We start from the raw sequence: 27,329 nt of genomic DNA, 5'->3' as shown, positions 1-27,329 counted from the left end.
CTGTCCCTGGGAAATAAGGACACTTGGAGGGTCTGTAATGGCAGTGGCGCCCACCTGAGAGGTGCTGGAACTGAGGTCCCATGAGTTATGGCTGGTGGGGAAAGCCCTGGTGAAAAACTTATTAACTTTCGATAGGCTGAGGCTCCCTGTGACACTCTGTGAAGGGGTTCCTCTGACGGACTCTTGCCATGTGGGGAATTTGGTTTTGTTTGTCACACCTCTAAAAAGCTACACTGTGATTGTGACAAACCTATGCTTGCAAAAAAATAAAATAAAATAAAATAAGGCGCTCGGGTGTGTTTTGCGCATTATGCAGTGACCAATTCAGGTTTCCCACAGGATATACACCTGACAACAAGCCCCAGACGACACTGTTGTTGTCAGGTGTACATTCTGTGGGAAACCTGAGTTGGTCACTGCATAATGCGCAAAACACACCCGAGCGCCTTATTTGTAAGAGGCAATGCTCACCTCAGGGCAAACTGACTGAGCATACGCACAACACCCAGCAATTTATGTGTTCCTCCGAGGAAATAAACCTGTCTGCTCTGAATTAATCCATCCCAGTTTAATCAGAAGTAATTAGCTCCTGTATTCCAAGGTAGAACAATCCCAGAAACTGGGGTGGGGGGGTGGGGGGGTGGAGAGGTGGGTGGCATTGGAGGAGGAGTTGAACTACAGATGGCCTCCAGCACATAGCATGCTTCCGCTTTTCCTGCAGGTTCAAAGTGTATAGTCATCTGCATTCATTGCATATGAGAAAGGAATCCCTCAGATCTTGTTTTCGCTGAGGCGATAAACCTTTGTCTGAACTATACCGCTCCAGAGAGCGAACGAGGGCTTACACAGCCAAATGCTCGACAGTCCAGGAGAAAATAAATTTCTGTGTGGAAAGCTAGCAGGTCAGGGAGGAGGATAAGATTTCCAGAGGGGCTAACCGCGTTAGTCCGTTGCAGCAAAAATGACAAAAGGCGCTGTGGCACTTTAAAGATGATGGCATAAGGTTTTGTGGACTGTAGTCTACTTCATCTGGTGTAATCCTCAGTCAGCAGGTATATATGGGTGTAAAGGAAAAATATGGAGAAGTTGGAGTTTGGTGGCAGTGTAGTTTTTTTAATGTGCAGGAATCCTGCTTTCTTTGTGAGGGAGTATTCAACCCTGTGGAATCTCCCAACCACATTCCGAAGTGGTATAGTCCTCCCGAGACAGGTTTACACTTGGCGCCAGCCGATCTAGTTTCAATTGGTTGCCACCATGTAGTGAATCTGGATGCCGTTAGGGTGGGGAATAATTAACCCAATATCAGAATATCTGGGCAAATTCGTGGGGGAAAAATGGGTATATTTATGTCACTCTGGAGAAGACAAAGGGCTCCGAAGGGAGCATCTGCTTTCATAGGACGGTGGGTGCTGCCACCTGCTGTTTACCTTGTAGTTTTTGTGTTTTTTTAAAACCAATTCTTGCCCGATTTCCATTCCATTCCCTCCCTGTGGTGACATAATCCTGTTGGCGCCTGTTGCCTGCATTCCTAGTTCACCTTTGCTCCTTCCCCAGGTCGGCAGCACTCCCTTTGTGACACCCACACAATTTCCCGCCCTGTTTTCATGTCTGCGGAAGTAAGAACCAGTTCTCTGCCATGCACAGCGGCGGCTCTCGGTTAATACGTGAGAGAAACACATTGGGGCATTTAGGGTAAGGACAGGTGCCCCAGAAAAATGAGGCTGCAGAGAGGTGACCTCCTAATTATGGGCACAGACTGGGCAAAGCACTGGGGAAAGTGAGGTGGAGACAAAAGTATGATTCTTGGAGTCAGAAGGGACCCCCCAGGTCATCTAGTCCAACCCCCTGCAATGCAGGAATCTCAGCTAGAGCCTACTTGACAGATGGCCCTCCAACCTCTGCTTAAAATAACCTCCAAGGAACAAGAGTCCACCACCTCCCTGGGGGGGGGTCTGTTCCACTGGACCTCGCATCGATGTTCATGCAAGCACACATGCTGATTTTAATTGCTTTAAAGGGACTGGGTACCTGATTCTTCCTGCACAGAGCTGCTTTTTTTTTGGGGGGGGGGGAATCAGTGTTGATATATGAAATTCAGTTCTGAATGTTTTGTCACACTTTAGTGTGACCAAGAGCTGGATGGGACTGTGAAGATGCAGGAGCAGGTTTGAGATGCAGGGACTGTAGTCACTAGGGAAAAGAGCAACTTTTAACCTCAAATCTCAGAGGTGTGTCCCCAAGGGTAACCTCTTTTCTGTATAAATGAATAGCTGCTTTTCAGCATTTCGCTGTATGTTTTTATACTCCGAAGGGATCCTTACAGCAGTGATCGCCAATGTGATGTCTTCCAGATGTAGCTAGACTCCAGCCCCCATCAGCCCCAGCCACCATGATCAATAGTCAAGAGATGATGGGAGTTGTAGTCCAAAAACGTTTGGAGGGTGACATCTTGGCTACTGCTGCCCTACATTATACTTAAAAGTACCTTGCACCAATACAGCATAGGTTATGGGTGCACCAGTGGAATGTCTAGGCGTCCTTTTTATAACAATAATACAAAGCTGGAAATGAATGAACTGCAGCTAAAATTTTGTGTTCATTTTTCACATGGTCTAGTCCTTCCCCTGTCCATCCCCCTAATATTCTTTAGAGGGTCTCTTTTCCAGTCTTGAGAGAGTAGCTGGAAGTGGGGAGGCAGAAAAAGGTCCTCCTTTCCTTCCACTCTGCAGTTTTAATCTGAAATCTTAGGGACAGTACTGCACCCAGAACTCAGAAACTGCTCGCGCTAATGAAAGTTCCTGTCGCAAAATGCACCTAGAAAAATGGGAGTTTTGAACACTGTTTGTAGCCCACCTGTTTTCGACAGGTGGGTTGAAGTCCTGTTATGGATCATTCTCCTCTTCTGCAACTGCAGTTACTTTAAAAAAAGAGAGCGGGGAGAGGATGAGAATCCTAAGCATACTATTCAAAGACAAGATTAATGTCATATCCATCCTAAATCTATCACCTCAAGAAAAGTGTCAGTGCAACTCCTCATTTCCTCTGCATTTGATATAACCCAGCTTCCAACAGAACTCCTCCAAATCAATGGACATCGTTTTCAGCCACTACTGTGGCTTCTAAGATTTCAGCTGTTTCGTTACCCATAAACTTCCAAGCATGTACTTGCAGCCGTAAGAATTCCAATCCCCATTACAAATGGAAGATGCAGAGACTCCCAATTCTATCTGAGACCATGGCAGGGGCAAATTGTTAAAGTTGCAGGCACACACTCGATGGTTCTGTTTTGGTGGCTCACCAGACATGCAGTGTTTATTTTTATTTTCAAAATGAACATCAGGGATAACTGTTAGAATTCCTGCTCTGTGATTGCAGTCATGGGATTGTTGTCTATCACTTGACGGTATATGTTTTGACTCCACAGAGTGGGAAGTGACCGAAAGGGGATGCTTGTGTTACTGTGTTCCGTGAAGTAGGATTATTGTCCTTTGTTCATTCTCTTTGCTGTCTGATGCTAGAGAGAGAGGGAGCCATGTTGCAATGCTCCGTGTGTGTTTATATGTAAATAAAGTAGATTAGCCTAAATGCTGAGTTGCTGAGGTCTGTTACGCAGGCCATGCGCAAACTCTGCGGATCCCTAAGTGTGCCCATGTCAGTTGGCATCGGTCCCTGTGATGTTCGGGCTGAAGAAAGCTTTTGAATGATCGACCAGGAGGGAGCGAACATGCCAGTCGGATAGGTGTCTCTGCCAGGGTCCTACTCGAGTGTAGGCTGAGCTCCTGGCAATAACTACAGGACAAACCCCTTCTAGTTTGGCCCTCAAGTGCCTCTAGTACCATATTATATGCTTTTCCGGCACTCCAGCAGAATTGCAGCATAAACGGAGCCTGGATTATTGCTACCAACACTGAGTTTCCCCATGTTTCTCACCTAGTGCTGGAACGGCTTCCTGAGGCCCCGGACACTTAAAAGCCACAGCTTCCAGCTTGGCTCAAGCCAACATGACTCATGGTGCACAATACCCAGCCAATCAGAGCTCCACTTTCTGCTGAGAATTCCCAGCGGCAGCCTATTGCTACCTCAACACACAAAGCCAAGTGTAAACCTAGCCAGAATTGGGTGGGTAAAAGTGTAGCAGGAGACAGACCATCCATTTTGGGTGGTGTTGGTGAGAATATAGGCATGAAAAAGAGAGTATGGGGAGAGCAGAGAAGTGGCAGTGAATAGATATTGAAAATTATCCAAAGGGGAGGGACTTAAGTATGAGATGATCTTGCTCCTTGACAAGGAATGAAGATCTCCAACTCCTCTGTGAAGTTAGAAACAAGATAAGTTCCATGTATGGTGACATCTTGAGGGATGAGGTTCTGCACCTCTTGCTGGGTAGTTGTAGTCCTAAATAATTGCATTCCTAAACTGGATTTTAAAAGAAATGGGTATAGCCAAATGTATGGTTATTTGCATCTGCTTAAGGTAGCTACTTGGGACTTAATCTGCTTCTCCTTTCCACAGCCTGTCAGCCAGGGTTCTATCGTCACTCGCTGAAGACCGACCAGTGCCTCAAATGCCCTCCAAACAGCTTCTCCAGTTCTCCTGCTGCCACAAGCTGCCCCTGCCTCGAAAACTTCTTTCGGACTCCCGCTGAGGACGAAACTGCTGCTTGTACTCGTAAGTCCTGGGTGGGGGTACTGTGGTCCCCCAGATGAGCAGGTGGAACCCCGTTCGCACCTACTTGAAAAATGCACCTACTCAACAAATAGGAAAGCTCCAGAGTGGTTCTGATTCTTGCCAAAAGGAGAGCAAGTGGCATTCGGTTCTAAATTTTAGCGGCGCTGAATGCAAGCTGCAGCTGTAAAGGAACAATTAAGAGTGCATGCAAAGGCTCCTGATTGTTCTTTTGCAGCTGTGGCTTTACCTGTCCTGCACCTGATGTCATACAAACGACAGGGTAGGTGCAGCCTGCCCAAAACGGCCTTGTGGACCAAACTGATCTGGAGGTTCCAAATTCCTGCTCCTTTATATGTCTTCCAGATGTCTCTGGCCACAGAGTACATGGTTCCCTCTGTAAATCCCTACAACGACCCTGTGAGATAGGTTAAGAGGCTGTGACTAGCCCAAAATCACCCAGTGAGCTGCATGACTGAGCGGGGTTTTGAACCCTGATCTCCCAGGTCCTAGTCCGACACACTATAACCACTACACACTGCCTTCCTAGAGTACTTCTGCCATGGGACAGCCGTAAACATTAAGTAAGTAAATAAATATGGGGAAAGCAAAATGTCACTTAAGAGAAGGATCTGAAACATTTTCCTTGAAGCCTGAAATGGTTTTATTCTGGGTTGTTTCATTTGATGTTTTAATGTGCTGTAAAACCGCTCTGAGATTTTTTAAATTTAAAACATAAAGCAGTATAGAAACGGAAATAATAATAATAAGTTGGAATGGAGATATTCATATCCACTGTAGCTGTCCCCAGGTGCAGGGAAAGAATATAGATAGAACCCTACAGCGCACTATATTTATAAGCTTTAAAGTAGGTACAGATAGGGTTAGAATCTCTTTGCAGGATTGTACTTTTAACATGCTGCCTCCATTTGCCTTTCTAGGCCCCCCTTCGGCTCCTCACAATGTCACCGTACTTATTGAGGGGACTGAGGTCACCCTTTCGTGGCAGGCACCCACGGATCAAGGTGGGCGCCAAGACCTCTCCTACAGCATCTCCTGCCAGCGTTGCAGTTCCCCAAAGTGCAGACCTTGCGAGAGCAGCGTGACTTTTTCTCCCGGTGCCCTAGACCTCACCCAGGAGAGTGTGGTTGTGAGCGGCCTGGAGGCTTTCACCAATTACAGCTTCATTGTTCGGGCTCATAATGGTGTGTCAGAGCTCAGCTCTGCCTTGCACAGCAGCAGCACCAGCTCTCCTGTCCGGGTTTTGGTGGGCCACGCAGGTGAGTCGCTGCGACGTATATGGGGAAGAGGAAGTGAGCACAACCAAAGCAAATAAAAGTTTCTAGAGAAATTTGGCAGATGTGGCAAGCCTGTTGTGCTGGTCTGAAAACTAATTCAATAAACTGATTATTGTAATGTAGATGCTCTTCAGCTTTTATGCATCCTAGTCACTGTTGACAGAACTCTTATCGTTCTGTTTGCTTTATGAAGGCAACAGAATTAGAAGCTTATTTGTGTTCACACAAGCTAACAAAATCATTTCCCATATCCCTGTCAGGCCTTTCCATCCCCATTGGTGGCCACTATCACAAACCGTGTACAGTGGTACCTCGTGTTACAAACACTTCGGGTTACAGACTCCACTAACCCGGAAGTAGTACCTCGGGTTAAGAACTTTACCTCAGAATAAGAACAGAAATTGCGCACTGGCGGCACGGCAGCAGCGGGAGGCCCCCTTAGCTAAAGTGGTGCTTCAGGTTAAGAACAGTTTCAGGTTAAGAACGGACCTCCAGAACGAATTAAGTTCGTAACCAGAGGTATCACTGTATTTAATCTGCAAAACCTTTGTTGTGGATGCATCAGTGAAATAGGAAAGTTGATTCTTCAGTCTAACAGTTGCCAGTCAAAATGGCAAAATATGTTATGAGTTCCCTGGTGCCATCATGAACACATGAACCTCTCCTTCTACCGTGTGTGTGTGTGTGTGTGTGTGTGTGTGTGTGTGTGTGTGTGTGTTTAAAGAGTCAGATTTTTATGCTGCAGAAAGCAGCTTATAAAGAGAGGTGGTCTTTTTGAACGCAGAGTTAATCCAGGACATATCTAAGGCAGGCTGTGGTACAGACAGCATTGTGGTTTCTTCTCTGAAGTCTGTGGGATTCCCAGAAACAAACGTGACGTTGGAAATTCACACCCTTGTGCCTCAAGATGCCTTTAAGAGTGGTGTCATTCTTAGAAATGCATTTCTGTGTACAAGAAGCAGTATCCAAAAAGTGGAAGGAAGTGAAGTCAAATGGGAGCGAAAGTATGTGTGAAGGATGCTAGCAAGTTCTGACCCATGGGTGATATCTACCTGTCTCCTGGTCTGCTGCTCTAATGACAGCCCAAATGTGGCCCTAGAGACAGCCACCTTACTTTGGTTCAGAGAAGGGCAAGCTCTGTGCAGAATTTGTTAGGTTTAGCCAATCTGCTGCTAACTGAACAGAATCAGGAAAAGCAATGAGATCCAGAGCTTTCACTAAGGGAATGGGGGTGTGGGATGAATTGCACAGAGCAGGTTACACTTTGACCATCTCTCCTCTCTTTATGTGCAGTCCCTGGCAAGGTGACTGATCTCATCCTGGCAAGGCGAAATGACAGCAGCCTCTCTGTGACTTGGTCACCCACACGACATCGCAGCCGTAGCTCCGTGAACTATGAGGTTATGTACTTTGAGAAGGTGAGAGATGCTCTTCCTTTGCTCAACACCTGCAAACTTCATCAATGTTCTCCTTCCATTTCACAAGTTGTTCAAGTCCTGTAGCATATGGGTTTGGAACCTCTGGCCCATGGATTCAGTTTTGCCTGCCAGGCTGTTTCCCCCAAACCACACCTGATGTCATATGTGACGTTAGGTGTGGGGCAGGTAGAGATGTGGGTGGATCAGCTGCTCACCCAGCTGGTCCCTTCAGAAAGCACCATTGAACTCCCTTCCCTGCACATCAGCTGAAGCACGGGGAGTTCAGTCCTGCTTGGCTGTTACCTCTCCCCGCACCCCCATGGACCAACTTTGGCAGGTGGGTGGGATAACCTACCTGTCAGACACCTAATGCCATTATTATGAATTCAGGTGATGGACAGGTGGGTGCTAAAGATCTTGACTCCTGGGCCAGAAAGGTTCCCAACCCTTGCTATAAAGGTAAAGGGACCCCTGACCATTAGGTCCAGTCGTGGCCGACTCTGGGGTTGCGGCACTCATCTCACTTTATTGGCCGAGGGAGCCGGCATACAGCTTCCGGGTCATGTGGCCAGCATGACTAGGCCGCTTCTGGCGAACCAGAGCAGCGCACGGAAACGCCGTTTACCTTCCCGCCGGAGCGGTACCTATTTATCTACTTGCACTTTGACGTGCTTTCGAACTGCTAGGTTGGCAGGAGCAGGGACCGAGCAACAGGAGCTCACCCCGTCGCGGGGATTCAAACTGCCGACCTTCTGATCGGCAAGTCCTAGGCTCTGTGGTTTAACCCACAGCACCACCCACGTCCCTAACCCTTGCTATAGCACAGCGTAATTGTTTTGCAGGGAGAAGACAAGCACTACACTGTCCAGCACCTCCAGGAACCCCAAGTAACTTTGGCAAATCTGCAGCCTGACACAGCTTACCTGATGCGTGTGCGCTCCATCACAGACTCTGTAGCTGGGCCATATTCCCAGGAACAGGAATTCCGCACTCTTCCACAAGGTAGACCCCTTGATGCCCCACTTTGTTTGTAAAGGAGGGATTCTTGCTAATGGATTTGGAACTAAACTAGATGCAAGGAACAATTCAGTTTGGGATTGTGTTGCAAGTGCAGGAAGCTAATTTTCCACCCACTCCAAGCTGTTTTTCTAAAGGAAGTCACCCCATCCCTGAAGTTGCTATTTGTGACATTACCTACCATGACTCCACTGGTGTGTGTGGATTTTCATAAGGAAGATAAGGAAAATGGAACAAACTTACACATACATACATACACACACTTGCTTGCAACTTTTCCAGGCATTATATGGTAGCATTCCTGTACAATCTTTTTTACTCAATGGGCTCTAAAACACTTGAGGTCATACTTTTTTGCTGTTAGGAAAGTGATGGGGAAATGCATTATAAAGTGTAAGATAACAATTTATTTATAGTCTCTGTACAAACAAATCAGGATGGGAGCTCAATATATAAGTTTCTAGGAGGCAGCTTCCTTTTTAAATTGTTTTACTAATATATTGTTTGGTTTTTTGGCACGGTAATTAGAAATGCTTTTAGATCTGCATTGCAAAACTAAAACTAAATGCAAACGACTTCCCTTTGGAGACTGAGAGCTGTTTCATGCAGCAGTCGTATTTGCTGCCTGAAGCTCCCCTCTTTGTTACACCAGCTTCCTGCAAGGAATGCATAAACTGTGTGCGGCAAGTCTATGTGCCTAAACTCCTGGAGAAATGAACCTGCAAACCCTTCTTACTGTGGCTTTCTAGTGCCTCTTGTTGCTAAATTTATTACTTTCTCTTCACCCACAGGTCCCAGAGCAGGTTACAGCAACTTAAAATTCATAAGAAAAAAACAGTTAAGACAAGTCTCAAGAATAGGTTGGGTGCTGATAAGATATCAGAGGCCAGGATAAAGAGGCACATTGACAGCATCCACCCAAAGCTGTAAAGAAGCCCAACACACATCTTGTGGGGAGAGAATTCCACAATGTAATAATAATAATAATAATAATAATAATAATAATAATAATAATAATTTATTATTTATACCCCGCCCATCTGGCTGAGTTTCCCCAGCCACTCTGGGCGGCTTCCAATCAAGTGTTAAAAACAGTACAGCATTAAATATTAAAAACTTCCCTGAACAGGGCTGCCTTCAGATATCTTTTAAAGATAGGATAGCTGCTTATTTCCTTCACATCTGAAGGGAGGGTGTTCCACAGGGTGGGCGTGGCGCCTGTGGAACAGGCCCTCTGTCTGGTTCCCTGTAACCTCACTTCTTGCAATGAGGGAACCGCCAGAAGGCCCTCGGCGCTGGATCTCAGTGTCCGGGCTGAACGATGGGGGTGAAGATGCTCCTTCAGGTATACAGGACCGAGGCCGTTTAGGGCTTTCAAGGTCAGCACCAACACTTTGAATTGTGCTCGGAAACGTACTGGGAGCCAATGCAGATCAATCAGGACCGGTGTTATGTGGTCCCAGCGGCCACTCCCAGCCACCAGTCTTGCTGCCGCATTCTGGATTAATTGCAGTTTCCGAGTCACCTTCAAAGGTAGCCCCATGTAGAGCGCATTGCAGTAATCCAAGTGGGAGATAACCAGAGCATGCACCACTCTGGCGAGACAGTCCGTGGGCAGGTAGGGTCTTAGCCCTCGTACCAGGTGGAGCTGGTAGACAGCTGCCCTGGACACAGAATTAACCTGCGCCTCCATGGACAGCTGTGAGTCCAAAATGACTCCCAGGCTGCACACCTGGTCCTTCAGGGGCACAGTTACCCCATTCAGGACCAGGGAATGTAGAGGCTGTCACAGAGAATGCTCTCTCCTGGGCCACCACACCCCCAAACTTCTGAGGGAAGTAGAACTACCAAGAGGGCCCTCTCTGCTGGTCCTAACACCTGAGAGGGTCTGTTGGCACACCTTGTGCATTTGCTGTGGCATAAACATGCCACAAAATCTGCTAAGAACAATGGCTGTATGAAACTTCTCTGAAACCCACCCACTCCCCAGTGTGGCCCTTGGATGAAATAAATAAGGTCAGCAAAGGCATTTTAGGAAACTAGAACTTAGGATAACGCCAACCATTGTTTCCAAAAAAAGAAAGAAAGAAAGACCAAAATGCACTTTAAAAAATTATCCACACAGCACTCAGTACTGAAAGTGTAACTGGGATCCAGCCAAGCCACTCACTTACTAGTGGTTCCATACCCAACGTAAATACTGAAGAAAGCATTTGGGATAAATTTGGCATTGACATCATAAGCATACACTTCATAACAATTCAGCTCCTCAAGTCCTTCCAATGACCTCTCAGATCAGGTATTTATAGATAAAGAGTTTTGATAAATAGGGCAGCAAGAGAACACCCAGGGTGCTCACTGTTTGCGTTGGGGTTTAATACTCGTTCACTTTCTGTGTATATTAAAGCACAAAAAGTATCAGGGTTGTGTTTGCCTGGGGCTGACGTGCCTGCCTGGGGAATGGGGTGGTTGTTGTTGTTGTTGTTTAGTCGTTTAGTTGTGTCCGACTCTTCGTGACCCCATGGACCAGAGCATGCCAGGCACTCCTGTCTTCCACTGCCTCCTGCAGTTTGGTCAAACTCATGCTGGTAGCTTCGAGAACACTGTCCAACCATCTCGTCCTCTGTCGTCCCCTTCTCCTTGTGCCCTCCATCTTTCCCAACATCAGGTTCTTTTCCAGGGAGTCTTCTCATGAGGTGGCCAAAGTATTGGAACCTCAGCTTCACGATCTGTCCTTCCAGTGAGCACTCAGGGCTGATTTCCTTCAGAATGGAGAGGTCAGATCTTCTTGCAGTCTCCTCCAGCACCATAATTCAAAAGCATCAATTCTTTGGCGATCAACCTTCTTTATAGTCCAGCTTTCACTTCCATACATCACTACTGGGGGGAATGAAGTTATCTCACTTATATACATTGTAAGAAACATGTAAGTAGCATTTATATGCACAAAATAGACCAAATAATTCATGGTCTGTACTTGGAGGCAAAGCTGGTGCGTTATTGGACATTGGGCTCTAAGCGTAAATGCCACTTCTTCATTACTTTTCCTTACATCTGGTTGAAACAAATCCCCTGCTTTCACATACCTATGCATACAGTTACTCTGAATCCCTATGGAAATCCAGATATATTTCAGGAGTGGTGAGCCCTGGCTAGGGTGGCCTGGCGCTGGCACGGTGTCTATAACCTGCGTTTTGCTCTTCCAGACACTGGGATGCCCTCTGGAGGAGTCATTGTCAGCATAATCTTTGGAGTTCTGCTGTTTATCGGTCTGGTTGTCGGTCTCCTTGTTTGCCGAAGGTAGAGATGGCGGTTCTCGAGGGTGGAGGGAATCCTGGGCATCGTTGTTTGGTTTGTTCTGTGCTCTGGATGGTTGTTACCATCTCTGTTCTGATGTTTATCCTTATCTGTTTTAGGCACTCTTACCGACGCGGAGCCCGGCGATGCCACAAGCAATCCAGCTACGACCGAGGTGAGTGCCTGGAGGTGAAAGGCTTTGGAGTTCAGAGCCCCAAACTACATGTAACATGCAGACCAGCCAGACGAGCATTTGAGAATATCAAAAGCCACTTTGATGGGGATGGTCAGTAGTGCAGGGTTTTTTAGGGGGCGCCTGTGTTTGTGTGTGCGCGCGCGTGCGTGCGTGCAGGGAGAGTGATGATTAACTTTTCCTCAGCAGGTGTACTTCTGCTCCAAATTCCTCCCCTCCTCCATGCTACGTCCCTCAATCTGAAGTCCAGATACATATTGCCAAGCACAAGCTCACACTCAGGCCCACCAACTCTAAGGGGCCGCCTTGTCTTCAGCCTCTTCAATATTTGTTGGAAAGGGACCGGGACAGCTCCGTGTTGAGCGGCCCTGGCATGCGCCATCACACACATTGCGTGTCGCAGCTTCAGCACCTGGCTCCTTCAGAGTGCTCGGTCTCCTCCAGGCAGCATGACCTCACACTGTGACATCACACACATGTGATACGCGATGGGCCCCCTCTTTTTTTTGAAATGATTTTTACTGGTTTTGCAAAATAAATCTCACAATTAACACAATTAAATTTTAGAATCAAACAAGATTCTTCCGAATCTTAGGATTTACCTCCTCCCCTCTGTGGGTCCTTTATATATCTTAATCAACTGCATATTATAGTTCACCCGAATTATAATCCTCCAATACAATCATACCTCGGGTTACAGCTGCTTCAGGTTGCGTTTTTTGGGGGGTTGCAGACCGCCGAAACCCAGAAGTACTGGAACGGGTTACTTCCGGGTTTTGGTGGTCGCGCATGCGCTTTGCGCATGCACAGAAGCACCAAATTGCAACCCGCGTGTGTGCAGAAGCACAGGTGCGGGTTGCAAACGCCGCGGGTTGTGAATGTGCATTCTGCACGGATCACGTTCGCAACCGAACATCCACTGTAATCAACGTCTTTGTAACATTGCAAGAGTTATTGAAAGCCTTCCAAAGAACTCAAGTGATTACAGTGTTCTTTTAAATACAGTCTGTATTTGTCCCATTCTCTATTGAAGTTTCGGTCTTCCTGATTTCTGGTTTTCCCAGTCAGTCTCGCCATCTTTGCATAGTCAAGTAGTTTCATCTGCCAGTCCGCCTTTGTCGGCATCTTATCCTCTTTCCATCGCTGGGCAAGCAGCATCCTTGCAGCTGTGCGACAGGCCACCTCTATCTTGGGGGCAACCTGGCGCCTCTGTTCACACTTGACAGAAGTTGGGAGGAAAGGGATGATTTGGTGTGTGGAAATGGGGACTGGGGGAAAAAATTCACTGCGACATTTACTATTCTAATGCAGGTTTTGAGCTGCCGCTATATAACATGTCATTTGAACAGGTAACTTTCAAACCGGGTGCTTGATCAGGGCATGCAGTTCAGGCACTAGGCACTTGACACCCCCGCCCCGGTCTTCTCTGCAGCAATAGAGTCCACAAAGGCAGAGCGATTTAAAAAGAAAAAAAAATGTACCCAAGTCCACAGCCAGCCTAAGTGAGCATCCGGGCAAGATGTGAGGAGGTAATTCTAACTCCTCGTGAAAAGGCAGAAACCTAAACGCAAGTCGCCTAATATGTTTAAAAAACACCACTTGATTTATTAAACAACATAACGATACAGTTTTAAAGTGTTAAGCACAAAGTACTTTTTGCTGGGCAGCTGAATAGAATACTGCCTAAATGCTCTCCTTTATATCTCCAAAAGTAAAAGATCTAAAACAGGATGAGGTGGTCCAACTTTTCAAACCAAGTGGGCTGCAAGAGTACTTCGACATGGAACTCATGGGCCAAGCACTGCCTTGTCGAGCGAGGTTGGGAGTTGGGAGTGAGGCCGGAATTTGACCCAAACCTGCCAGCTCTTGCACTGCTTTTCCGAAGCCTAGTAAGCAAGATCCCAGGCTTTGGAAAGGAGGTGGCAGGACATGGGCAGGGTCCTAGAGCCCTCCCACCTCCTTCCCAAAGTTGAGAAAGGAGTTGGCAGGACTCCAGGATCCTGCCAGAGCCCTCACGCCTCCTACCCAAGCCCAGCCACGGACTGGGGATGCGTCAAATGTTGCTGAGGACCACACTATAAGACCTCGCTTGTTGGACTACCCTGATCTAAAATCTTTAAAATAAAATAAAAGCTGAACATCCAGGCAAGAAGCCTGGGATATTATTGCTCATTCACCAGCACAGCCCACTTCTCCCTGTGTCTATAACCTTGAATGAATGTCCAGCTTACTTTTCATCCGTGGCTCTGTTTCCCCCACAATCGTCCATCTGAAGTCCTGTTCTGTATTTTTCCCAGCACGGTCATAGGGAAGCCACAGCACTCAGGCCTAGTTAGGGCCTCGGATCTTAGGAGATTGGGTGATCCATGCTCATCTTTCCAGCACCTGATGTCGCATGTGGCATTGGGCATGGGAGAGTTCAAGGCACAGGTGCTTCAAAGGAAGAATTAGCAGCACACTCCCAAGTGTGCTTTTGTTTCTTCCTTTGCAGGCAAAATTCAGTGCTTTTAAAACTTGGCAACTTTTCCTGTTCTCCTTCAGCTTCAGTACGTTTGCTCTAGTAGCTTTAGGCTGTAACTTTACACAGCAAGATTTACTTTCCCAAGCCAATACGTTTAGGACTGTGATGTGGGCCGGGGGAGATCTTGCGTCTTACTGTGCCGAAAGAGCCGCAAAACCTTTGTGCAGAAATCATTTACAGCGATGGCTCTTTATTACAGATGAAATTTGGTTGAAGCCGTACGTAGACCTCCAGCCCTATGACGACCCCAGCAGGGGAGTCCTAGAATTCACAAAAGAGCTAGACCCATCCGTTGTCACCATGGAGACTGTCATTGGCGAAGGTGTGTATCATGAGGTTCCTGCTCTCTCTGTGGTCAGGAGATCCCCTTTTTCTATATCCCCAATACCCGCTTTTTCTTTCCTCTGAATACTCCACAGGCGAGTTTGGGGAGGTCTACTGTGGGAACCTGCGTTTCCCAGGGAAGGAACGTGTCGTCGTGGCCATCAAGACCTTGAAGTCAACTTACTCAGACTCAACATGGTGGAACTTCTTGCGCGAGGCGACGATCATGGGCCAGTTCAATCACCCCAACATTGTCCGCTTGGAAGGAGTCGTTACAAAACGTAAGGGCTCAGCCATGACGGGGCAGTAGCGCCTGGTGGTGGAATGGGACGGTTTTCACTATGTGGAATCACCAGTGAGTGTGAGGCTTCTATGAAAGGTGCTGGAGCAGCATGTGGGAACTACCAGATTCAGTTCTTGGCATCTCCAATGAGAATAATAATAATTATTATTTTTGTACCCTGCCCATCTGACTGGGTTGCCCCAGCCACTCTGAGTGGCTTCCAACATGCATAAAAACATAATAAAACATCAAACATTAAAAAGCTTTCCTACGCAGGGCTGCCTTCAGATGTCTTCTAAAGGTTATATACTTAAAGGTAAAGGTAAAGGGACCCCTGACCATTAGGTCCAGCCGTGGCCGACTCTGGGGTTGCGGCGCTCATCTCGCTTTATTGGCCGAGGGAGCCGGCGTACAGCTTCCGGGTCATGTGGCCAGCATGACTAAGCCGCTTCTGGCGAACCAGAGCAGTGCACGGAAACGCCATTTACCTTCCTGCCGGAGCGGTACCTATTTATCTACATGCACTTTGACGTGCTTTCGAACTGCTAGGTTGGCAGCAGCAGGAACCGAGCAACGGGAGCTCACCCTGGATTCGAACCGCCGACTTTCTGATCAGCAAGTCCTAGACTCTGTGGTTTAACCCACAGCTCCTCCTGCGTCAATAATAATAATAATAATAATATAAATCATCCCTGCCCTGTGAGCTTGGAGGGCTGCATAGCAGACAATAACTGGGCAAGAGGGACCAGAAGCTTCATGTGTTCAAAAGGTTAAAATGACTTTTCCATTTGGTTTTGGAGGGGAAGCCCAGAGAGCCACTGTCAGCCGATGGGAAGTAAGGGCAGCACTAGTAATTTTCTTTTCCTTTCTTTTTTCTTCCCAGGACACCCAATGATGATTATCACGGAATACATGGAAAATGGGGCTCTGGACACCTTCTTACGGGTGAGTCCTTTTCCGTCAGCCACTTAGGCATCGCCGGTTGGTAAAGCTGTATCAGAGCTGTATTACTTCAGATTGAAGGTGGAGACTCCATGCAAAAGGAAATTCAACCTAAGAAAATGAGCACATTGGAGAGAGGAGGTTCAGCTAGAACCCGTCCCAATGCCAAATCATTTTCTTTATGCACGCTTTTTTATTTTTGCATGGAGGAGTATTTAGCCATGTCATTCCCCAATGCCACTACGAAGTGATGGAGCCTGACCAGAGCTTTACCACCTGAATGATAACTAGGCCTAGAAGAGGAAAGGAAACTTGTCTCTTTTGTCTGGCAGTGCTCATGGTTTCTGGCTTTGATCTAGGGACCCCTTTAAAGTCTGAGACCAGGGTATCTGAAGGACTGCTTTATCCCATGTGAAACTACGTGGTCTTCCTCAGAGGCCTCTTCTCCGGGTGCCCTTGCCTTCTGAAGTTAGGCATCTAGGACCTTTTCTATAGTGGGACCCTGGTTGCGATCAGACTAAGGGTTCATCTCTAGCTCAGCATCCTGTTCTCACAGTGGCCAGATGCCAGTGAGAAGCCCTCAAGCAGGGAATGAGCACAGTCCATAGCTGTCAACCGTCCCTTATTTGGCGGGAAAGTCCCTTATCCCAGCACTGTGTCCCGCTGCTGTCCCTTATTGATGATGTCCCTTAAATTTCCCGGGTTTCAAAGGAAGCAGCTCCTCTCCCTCCCTCCCTGCCAGCCAGGGAGGAGGGAGGCTCCAACTGTGTTGCTTGGCTGCGTTGCTCACCCAATGAAGAGTCTAAGAATGACTGGGGGGTGAGCTTGCATGCCTTGTGCCGATCAAATCGGCCGTGTTGCCTGGGGACTCGTCTTCGCTCAGCGCTTCCTAGCAGAGAGGTGATGGTGGTTTTCCTTGCTGCATCCCCTTTGCTGTGGGTTGCTGTGCTGTGGGAACCACCGCTTGAGGCTTTGTTTGGCTTCTGGCTGGGCTTTCTGCCTTTGGCTCGGAGGGGCTCAGAAGTTGAACATACCTGTGTTCGGAAAATCCCTTATTTTGGCTGCTGATCCCTTATTTTCAAGGCTGCTGGTCCCTTATTTTCAAAGCTGTAAGTTGACAGCTATGGCACAGTCTCCCCAGAGTTACACCACTGGTGCTCACTTGGTTACGCTTCAGGCATCAGATAAAAATACTGTAATCCTATTCTCCCAGCCTTTTAATACGGCTTTCATTTCTATCTATGTTTAAATTCCCTATATTCTTCTTGCTACTTTTCTTTTTTCTTTTTTAAAATATACTTTTATTAAATAATTTTAACAGAACAAATAATCAATATATCCAATTACATCCCCCCCTTTTTTATTTCCCCCCATCCCTCCCTCTCCCACCCCCTACCCGCTAAGGACTCCCCTCAGCTCCCCCTCTGAATTATTTGCACATATTATTCTCTGCATGTTGTAAAATTGTACATATCATTGCCTTATCTGTCTTATATTCTACTAATAAATTTGTGGATGTCTATTCAAAACCTGCCAAGGAGTCCAAATCATTTTGTTTACTTTTTAGATAATTTGTAAAAAGTTCCCATTCTTCCTTGAAGTCACAGCTGTCCTTCTCACGTAGTTTGTATGTGAACTTTGCCAACTCCGCATAGCTCATCAGTTTTTCTTGCCATTGTTCTTTTCTGCAGTTTTCTTTTAGCATTATTGGGGTTTGTTTGTTGTTGTTGTTTTAGATTAATTTGATAAGATTTAATTTATATTAGCCACCTTGGAACCTCTTACCTCGAACAGCTGTATATTCTTGGGAATGGAGTATCTTGGGTCATGCCTGGATAAGTTGTGACCGACTGGGCTGAATGTGGACCCATCAGCCATATCCACCAGCCCATCAGGAACTCCAGAAACCCACCCACCCCCAAGATTTTGTGGTCTGTCTGGGACTAAAAAGCAAAGGGCTGGCAAGCCACAGTCCATGACTGTTGCGCACTGTATTTGTTTTTTGGTGGAACACAGGCTGGGGTGGCGCTGTGGGTTAAGCCACAGAGCCTAGGACTTGCTGATCAGAAAGTCGGCGGTTCGAATCCCCGTGACGGGGTGAGCTCCTGTTGCTGGGTTCCAGCTCCTGCCAACCTACCAGTTCGAAAGCACGTCAAAGTGCAAGTAGATAAATAGGTGCCACTGTGGCGGGAAGGTAAACGGCGTTTCCGTGTGCTGCTCGGTTTAGTCATGCTGGCCACATGACCCGGAAGCTGTACGCCGGCTCCCTCGGCCAATAAAGTGAGATGAGCGCCGCAACCCCAGAGTTGGCCACAACTGGACCTAATGGTCAGGGGTCCCTATACCTTTACCTTTAAGCTGTGGCTATAACATTTCATTGCCACAACGATTCCAAAACTGCATTCTTCACTATGAAACAAGCGGCTAAGCACAGTGAGAAGACTTTACTTTGTGCCTGTGTTTGTGTTTCAGGAGAACATGGACAAGTTCAGTTCGGTGCAGCTTGTGACGATGCTGCAGGGCATTGCCTCGGGAATGACCTACCTGTCGGACCGCAACTATGTGCACCGGGACCTGGCGGCCCGCAACATTCTGGTGTCTCATACCCTTCAGTGCAAGGTTTCAGATTTTGGTCTTTCTCGGATATTAGAAAACGACGTGGAGGGAACTTACGAAACAAAGGTAAAATTATGAAAACAAGATAAATAAAGTAGGGAGTAGGGCTGGGCGATGTATCAATATATTATCCAAAACTGTGTGCTGGTCCCGGGGGGGGGGGGGTTACCGTGCGGCGTGGTCTGAGTCCGGTCCTAGGTCAAGGGTATGGAGGCTGTCCATCAAGGGCGAAGCGGGGTCCAAGGCAAGGAGCCGGGCATGGTCAGGAACTCTGGAAGAGCAGGACAGGGTGCTGGCAGGAACAGGTTACCAACAATGTTGCTCCCACAACCTGGGACTGGGCTGACTGGCCTTTATCTCCTCTGAGGCATAGGGCGGTCCCGGCCCACAGGTGACTCACCTCTCCTGGCCTTAAGGCGAGCACTCCTCCTGTGAGAACTTAGTTCCCTCCGCCTCTCTGCCCTGAGCCCCTGCAGCTCCGGAGAGGCTGGAGGGTTACTGGACCCAGAGGCAACCTCACCTTCCCCTGACAGGGCTGGGAGAGGAGCACCTGCAGGCAATGGGTCCTCGATCACCTCCGGAGCCAGAGCGGATTCAGCTGGTGTCTGCTCCTGAGGATCCGGCACAGGTGAGGGCCCTTCAGGTTCAAGCCCCTGCCCCAGCTCAGCCGGCCCTGGAGGCGGGGACTCCTGTGCAGGCTGGGATTCCTCAGGTTCAGCCTCTGAATCAGATTCCCAAGCCATCACAAACTGGTTTGAAGTCCATATCGTGATATTGGTTTCATAGTTTTTGACCTGGCAATATATTGATGCGTGTGTGCGCTACGCAAAAATCACAATATGGGAAAAACCGTGAAGCCAGCCAATGCCTCTCCCACATAGCTCCATCCTTATTTCAGACATTGTGATATATCAGTATTTGCAATGTTTAGCTGCTGATATATCAAGACGCACAAATAACTGGGACATTTAGCTCAGTTGTTGTGTTAAGGCAACTTTCCCCCCAGTGTGACCTTGGCTCTGTGCCAGCAGAAGACAGGCTGCTGTTTGTCTCGTAGAGCTGGGCCAAAACTAGCAGACTTACTCAGAACTCCAAAGAGGCAAATGGCAGGTAACTTTCTGATTGTTTAGACTGGGTATGGTGAAATGCCCGCATAAAATACTTAAGGGAGTAACACAGACCAAGTCAGAGCATTCTCAGAAATAAAGTTTTATTTTTTTAAAGTACAAAAAAATGGTAATTGAACAGTGGAAAACTTTCCAGGAACTGAGAGGGAAAGAGGAAGAAGGGGCTGTACAACATGACTTTGGCTTCAAAAGAGGAAGAAGGAAGAAGACGATTGAAGTCAGAAATGTAGTCAGAGAGAGGAGAACTTCACCAGTCCTTTTCAGTTTTGTCAGAGAATGGGCACCAGGGTTCAAGGATATGAAGATGAGCATCCAACAGGACCCTGGGTGGGATGTCTGCCAGAAATCTAACATACTTTAAAGAACTGGGACGTGGAGACTCAAATAGGGCCAGGACCATTATAGACTTCAGAAGGGAGGGGCTTGATGGATATGCAAGGGTGATGTTGGAAGAGTGATTTCCAGGTTTGAACTAAAAGAGGTTTAATGTTTTCCAGTACTACCAATATCCTACTCTTTAATTAAGCAGGCAATTGATAATATTGGATCTCAAGGGAGCTTGGGCATTTGCCTTCTCAGGAGGTCCAAGTCTAGCTGGCTTGGGGGCTACTCTCTTCTCTATGTCATTAGAGAATTTTGTCAAGCAACCTGGATTTTGCCCTCTGCATCTTGATAAATTACTTCCTTCTACATTCAAACAAAATGGAAACTTTATGATCCAAGGTTCCAAGGAACACCAGCTTGAGCTCCTGGCAACAACGCCATGTTTTGCTTGCTTACTTACTTACGTGTGTGTGTTTCACATATTTTTTCTTCCCCAGGGAAGGAAGCAGAGAGTGGCTTTGTGGGCTCCTAGATTGCAGTTGAATAGCCAAACCGTAGTTTCCATTTCACAGTTGCAACCTCTTTTTCAACAGGGTGGCAAGATCCCTATCCGATGGACAGCACCTGAAGCTATTGCCCATCGAATCTTCACCTCAGCCAGTGATATCTGGAGTTTTGGCATTGTCATGTGGGAGGTGCTGTCCTATGGCGACAAGCCATATGGGGATATGACCAATCAGGAGGTAAGAGGGTCAAGGGAAACACTTATTGAGCAAGGAAACCACCTTCTGGATTAGCAGAGCTGGAGCTGAACTAGAATAGATCGTAATAAAGAACACGTTTCCAGATTTCCCCATGGCCCAAAATTCCGTTTCCTACTTTCCTGAAGGGAGCAGCCATAGCTGGGCAGCCCAACTGAGATCCATTAGTCATGAGTTTCAGTACATTAACCAATTTGATTAAATCTGCATAGGAGAAAAAACAATGGGTTGCCTGTCCAGTGCTCTGCCAGCATAAATCTGTGGGTGCAGTAGGGCTTCCATTTCCTCTTCTCCACACACTCCCAAATCCACTTTGGAGGATCTCCCAACCCCCTGAAGCTGATTTTGGGGGTATGCAGGGGCTGGAGGGGGCGTGGGTGGCTCTGTGGGTTAAACCACAGAGCCTAGGACTTGCTGATCAGAAGGTTGGCGGTTCAAATCCCTTCGACGGGGTGAGCTCCCGTTGCTCGGTCCCTGCTCCTGCCAACCTAGCAGTTCAAAAGCATGTCAAAGTGCAAGTAGATAAATAGGTACCGCTCCGGCGGGAAGGTAAACGGCGTTTCCGTGCACTGCTCTGGTTCGCCAGAAGTGGCTTAGTCATGCTGGCCACATGACCCGGAAGCTGTATGCTGACTCCCTCGGCCAATAAAGCGAGATGAGCGCCGCAACCCCAGAGTCGGCCACGACTGGACCTAATGGTCAGGGGTCCCTTTACCTTTACTAGGGGCTGGAGAGGACAGGGGGCTTATCTACTTTCTCTCTGCTCTTTCCCGGCACAGGTCCATGCTTAAAAGCTCAGTGTCTGAGTGTGGTTTTGTTTTGCCCCAAGCTTTCCCCTCAAAAACCTGCTCTTTAGGGCTCAATTGGAGCAAACGTCAATTCGGGCTTTCTGTGGATTGCTGTTTGCTCTGACTGAGCTTTAAAGAGCTCCAGAGGAAAATTGCGTACTCAGACATAGTCCCTAGAAAGAGCGGAGGAAAAGTTAAGTGTGAAGCCCTGAGAGGGAGAAGAAACTCTTGTTACCAGCAAAGCTCAAGTTTTGGATATGGCCCAGCAGTTTAGAAGGGAACCTCACACACTGTTTTCAAATGACGTGCATCTAATATAGTAGCAGCATCTCTCCTTTAGGAAGTATTTTTCCTTCTCAAACATGCAGAAAGGGATGCATTTTCTAAGATGCCACTCATCCATAACTTTTGCTGTTCAACTTGTATTGGAATTACTTTTAACAGAAGAATGTGGTGACCTCCTCAGCTTATACGTTTTTAACGAATTAATCATATGGATTAAATGTGGCAGTTCCAATTCCAAAGGATTTCCCAATATTTAGACATTACGCTCCTGAGAAAGTGGCCCTCAACTCCAGTTTCTTTGGTAGCTGTGTTCTAAGGAATGTTTGCCCTGTTCACAGTGATCTTGTGTTTTACCTGAAACAGGTGATGAAGAGCATAGAGGATGGGTATCGGCTCCCCCCACCTGTGGACTGCCCATCCGTCCTTTATGAGATCATGAAGGTGTGTTGGTCATATGACCGGACCCGGAGACCCCGCTTCCGGGAGATCTTCGCTCAGCTAGAGCACTTCATCTCCAGTCCACATTTGCTTCGAACTGTGGCTGACTTTGACCCCAGGTAAGTGATATGCAGGGCAATACTTAGGGGACAGAGCTGTGTAAATTTGTGCGCATGCACACGGGCGCGCGCACACACACACAGAGACACACACAAAGGGGAAGAATCCAAAAAAAAAGCTGAATTCTACATGCGGTCTTACAGTGTTACCTTGGTTCTTGAATGGCTTAGCTGTCGAACAAATCGGCTCCCAAACACTGCAAACCCGGAAGTAAGCGTTCTAGTTTGCAAACGTTTTTCGGAAGCCAAACGTCTGACGCGGCTTCTTTCCACTTGAGTGCAGGAAACTCCTGCAGCCAATCGGAAGCCACGCCTTGGTTTTTGAACAGTTTCAGGAGTAGAATGGACTCCTGGAACAGATTACGTTCGAGAACCAAGGTACCACTGTATTTATATATATTATTTGTTAGTCACTTTTCTTACCAAGATAATTCAAAGTGGCTTTCATTAAAACAAATTAAAAACCAACATTAAAAACCTAAAAACACAAAGGCAGAACCAGGGGTCCCACCCCACTAAAAGAGGCAATGCCACCCTTCAAATTAAGGGCCCAAAGCTCAGGAGAAAAGGATTTGCCTGGCACCTAAAACTGGATAAAGATGTTGCCCAATTATGCATAGCTGGATAATCTCTTTTGTTTTGGCCTGGCATATTCCCTGCATGCTGAATTCTGTACACACCCTCGCATTCTGTGCTTTTGGAGCACTTCTGCAGAATTGTACCCTGGCCTTCAATGTGTTCGTGGCATCAGTGCCAGCCTGGGTTGCATCACGTGCCACAGCGGCTTCTCCATGCTAGTCTATGGGATGCCATAAATGCCACCTGGTTAAAGAGTAGACATTTTTCTCCAGCTCCATCAGAAAGGGGGGGGGGGCTGGTCTTCATTTTAAGTGTTGCATCAGGTCTGAAAATGCCTATCAATCCCCAGGGTGACGCTCCGCCTCCCCAGCTGCAGTGGCTCCGATGGGATTCCTTATCGGTCTATCCCAGAGTGGTTGGAATCCATCCGCATGAAGCGCTACATCATCAACTTCCGCACTGCCGGCCTGAACACCATGGAATCCGTCCTGGAGCTTTCTGCCGAGTAAGCACTGGGCACCCTGAATTTGGGATTCTGCTCTTCCAGGGCAGAAGAGAGGAGAGGGAAGGGAGGACATGCAGCTAGGTGCCACCATGTCTATTGCACCTCCCCACAGCATACAAAGACATTCAGGGACGCGGGTGGTGCTTTGGTCTAAACCCCTGAGCCTCTTTGGGCTTCCTTATCAGAAGGTCAGTGGTTCGAATCCCCGCAATGGGGTGAGCTCCCGTTGCTCTATCCCAGCTCCTGCCAACCTAGCAGTTCGAAAGCACACCAGTGCAAGTAAATAAATAGGTACCACTGTGGCGGGAAAGTAAATGGCGTTTCTGTGCTTTCTGGCTTCCGTCACGGTGTTCCATTGCACCAGAAGCAGTTTAGTCATGCTGGCCACATGACCCGGAAAGCTGTCTGTGGACAAACGCCGGCTCCCTCAGCCTAAAAGCGAGATGAGCACCACAACCCCATAGTTGCCTTTGACTGGACTTAAGCATCCACGAGTCCTTTTACCTTTACAAAGAAATTCATATGCACAGGATCAGCAAAAGAATCTCTCTATCTCTCTGCCTGTCCGCTGATTCCTTAACTACCAAGCTTGTACCCCTCTACAAGCACTTCTCATTATAGCTGTTCTTAGGGTTGCCAGCTTCTTTTCTCACCCTCCTCTCTTGTAGCTGGGTTCCGTGCAGACATTGAGCAGATACTGACCAGGAAAAGGTTTCATGTGCTAACTTTCTCTGTGTTAAGCTATAATTCAAGGACGAGAGGAGAGCCAATAAAAGGCCAAAATCCTGGCCAGAAGACGGAGAGAGAGAGACTCTCCTGCTGCTTGTAAAGACCAAGAGTGAGATAGATCCTTGTATCTAGCTCATGATTGCCCAACGGAGTCTGTTGCCGTGGTTGAAAAGCAGGCAGAGAACCAACAGCTTAAGTCAGAGCATAATCAGAAAGAGTCACAGTGATGCTTTGTTGGAGAGCACAGAATATGTGAGTTAGGAGGCCTGGTTAACCTTTGGCCTTCCAGATGTTGTCAGACTCCCAGCTGCTGTCAGGCCCAGATAGCATCAACAAGGGTGATGGGAGCTGAGAGTCTAACAACATGGGGGGGGGGGGGCAAAGTTTCCCCAGCCCTGAGCTAGAGCTATCTCCATCACAATCTCATTTTGTAGGTGGGCTGGTAGTGAGGCTGAAAACAAGCAGGGTGGTTCTTCCCCCCCCCCCGCCCCCCCCCCCCGCCTTCAGAAATGAAGGTGGTTTGAATAGGGCAATTTACCTATTCATTTACTCCCTACTGCCTCACAGTTGACTCTGGCGAAACAGGTTTTACAGTGGTACCTCAGGTTAAGAACTTAATTCGTTCTGGAGGTCTGTTCTTAACCTGAAACTGTGCTTAACCTGAAGCACCACTTTAGCTAATGGGGCCTCCTGCTGCCTCTGCGCCACCGCTGCACGATTTCTGTTCTCATCCCGAAGCAAAGTTCTTAACCCGTGGCACTATTTTTGGGTCAGCGGAGTCTGTAACCTGAAGCGTCTGTAACCCGAGGTACCACTGTATAGGTTTCTGTAAGGCTTCAAAAATCTGCAAAAGCTGGCCAGAGAAGTCAGCAAGATAAAAAAAGATCCTAGTAAAGGTTTACTCAAGAACTGATTTCAGTGGGACCTCCTTCCTAGTGAGCAGGCATAGGATTCATTGGCAAGCTGGATATGTAAGAAATATTTGCAGAAGTAATAAGCATAGCTTTCCATTAAGAGCATAAGATAAAATCACTAAGGCATACCAAAATACCGGACACATATGAAAATAATCATATGGAACCAAGGAATTAACATCAGCATACCAAAATTCACATGAGACAGTTAAGATAACTGCTGGCATCCATCATACTGCTAAGGAATTGTTGCACTGTGTAAGATTGTATTTGTGCTTCTTAGTATATTTAGTTTTACGGATGATATACTATGCTTTAGCAGAGTGACACTTTTGCAGGTTCTGCCCATAGTTAGGCGTTGTGCTTGCCGTCTTACAAATTCAGCTTCCTGAAGCTCTTTTGTCACCTTCCCAGTGAATTAGCATGTCTTTTTTGGGATCTGTCATAACACCTCCAAGCGCTCTAAAATATGTTGTCTGACTCCCAACTTGCAGAGAGTTTTGCCAGATCCACCTTGTGAGACAGCAGCTAGAAATGGTGATATCTCTGAACTGGGTCCATGCCTTGAGCTCAGCTGAATTTCTAGGAATGGACTTTGGTAGGGCAGGTAACAAGTGGTGGGGGGAAAGACAATGTTTTTCTTTTTAGTGTTTATATTATTAACTTGTAAGATATGGATTTGTGGTTTTTTTGGATGTTGTTGTGTGGAAAATACTAATAAAATTTATTAATAAAAAAAACCAACAAGTGGTGGGGAAAGGGGACAGAGGTTTCTTAGGGTGCTACAGCTTTATGAAACCCTCTGCTTGTGTAGCAGTCTCAATCTCTCTTCACCTGCTAAGGTAAAGGAAAAGGGTAAAGGGACCCCTGACCATTAGGTCCAGTCGTGGCAGACTCTGGGGTTGCAGCGCTCATCTCGCTTTATTGGCCGAGGGAGCCGGCGTACAGCTTCCGGGTCATGTGGCCAGCATGACTAAACCGCTTCTGGCGAACCAGAGCAGCACGTGGAAACGCCGTTTACCTTCTCGCTGGAGCGGTACCTATTTATCTACTTGCACTTGACATGCTTTCGAACTGCTAGGTTGGCAGGAGCAGGGACTGAGCAACGGGAGCTCACCCTGTCGCGGGGATTCGAACCGCCAACCTTCTGATCAGCAAGTCCTAGGCTCTGTGGTTTAACCCACAGCGCCACCCGCGTCCCTCACTTGCTAAACAAGGCAGCTAATCTTTCTCTCCTCCTGTTTTTTCCAAGGGACTTGAAGCAAATGGGTGTGACTCTTCCTGGCCACCAGAAGCGTATTCTGTGCAGCATCCAAGGCTTCAAAGAGTGATGGGGGTCTGGCATCACCAAGCTGTCACTGGACCCAACGCCACAGAGCCCAGCAGAACAAGGAGAAGAGAAGGGGAACGGACTGAGGCAATCTTGCGGTAGCGCAGCAAGCATCAGCCTGGGGCTCTGAGAGTTGATGGCAGAGTCTGCAGCACGTGCACCACCAACATTCCTTGTGCCCCATAGCGCACAGGTTGGGACTTGAGCTTCCCAAAGCAGAAAGCAACACTCCACGAGGCTCCCTGCAGATACTAACGCCAGAGAAATGGCCAACGCTTAAAATGCAAACTCCTTGCTTCTCTCTCATTTTCGGTCTCGCCACCTCTAGTTTCGTTCTTGTGTTTCTACTCCCGCAGCAGCCACTCTGCCCGTTGCATTTCATAGTGACTAAGGAAGCAAGGTGTACTTAAAATTATAAGCAGAGCTGAAACCATTCTGCCAGCAAAGCCATTATCTAGCAATAAGGAGTCCATTCAAATGCAAAAGTTGTGCTTGAAGACTCAGGGATTGGGGGACTGGACTTGCCATTGTTTGCACAGTTCCTGGGGTCAAGACTGCCTACCTTGTACCTTAGCTCAGTGGCCTGGACTTGCCTTTATCACACAGCGTTAGATCAAATTTATATTGCTCCCCTTGTTGCTTATGTGTCTTGTTTTCTCTCCTGGAGCCCAGTCCTAAGAGCAAAAATGGCTTGTTTACAGTTAGGCACCACATGCTCCAGAGAGCTTTGCTTCCTCAAGTTGAGGATGTTGCCTATATATATTTAAAATAGCAGGATGGGGAGGTGAGAAAGAAAACCCAGACCTGGGGTTGTGTGTTGTATATATGGTTTTGTAAATAAAAGTATCCAATCTGT

General features: G+C 47.4%; 1 protein-coding gene across 2 annotated transcripts in view; it reads left to right on the top strand.

The window, feature by feature from the left end:
• EPHA1 (EPH receptor A1) overlaps positions 1-27,329 on the top strand; it is a 79,837-nt gene extending 52,508 nt beyond the window's left edge. For both annotated transcript variants that reach the window (XM_083593031.1, XM_083593030.1), the window contains exons 5-18: positions 4,513-4,668; positions 5,607-5,945; positions 7,257-7,381; positions 8,224-8,383; positions 11,605-11,698; positions 11,815-11,870; positions 14,609-14,731; positions 14,829-15,014; positions 15,900-15,961; positions 18,431-18,640; positions 20,619-20,768; positions 22,223-22,416; positions 23,345-23,500; positions 26,396-27,329. In XM_083593031.1, coding sequence (XP_083449157.1) covers positions 4,513-4,668; positions 5,607-5,945; positions 7,257-7,381; positions 8,224-8,383; positions 11,605-11,698; positions 11,815-11,870; positions 14,609-14,731; positions 14,829-15,014; positions 15,900-15,961; positions 18,431-18,640; positions 20,619-20,768; positions 22,223-22,416; positions 23,345-23,500; positions 26,396-26,474 — 2,090 coding nt within the window. In that variant the 3' untranslated portion in view covers positions 26,475-27,329. The remainder of the gene's footprint in view (positions 1-4,512; positions 4,669-5,606; positions 5,946-7,256; positions 7,382-8,223; positions 8,384-11,604; positions 11,699-11,814; positions 11,871-14,608; positions 14,732-14,828; positions 15,015-15,899; positions 15,962-18,430; positions 18,641-20,618; positions 20,769-22,222; positions 22,417-23,344; positions 23,501-26,395) is intronic.

Source organism: Podarcis filfolensis (assembly GCF_964270895.1).
Source record: "Podarcis filfolensis genome assembly, chromosome: 17".
Classification (NCBI taxonomy): domain Eukaryota; kingdom Metazoa; phylum Chordata; class Lepidosauria; order Squamata; family Lacertidae; genus Podarcis; species Podarcis filfolensis.
This window is presented reverse-complemented; position numbering and strand designations above follow the sequence as displayed.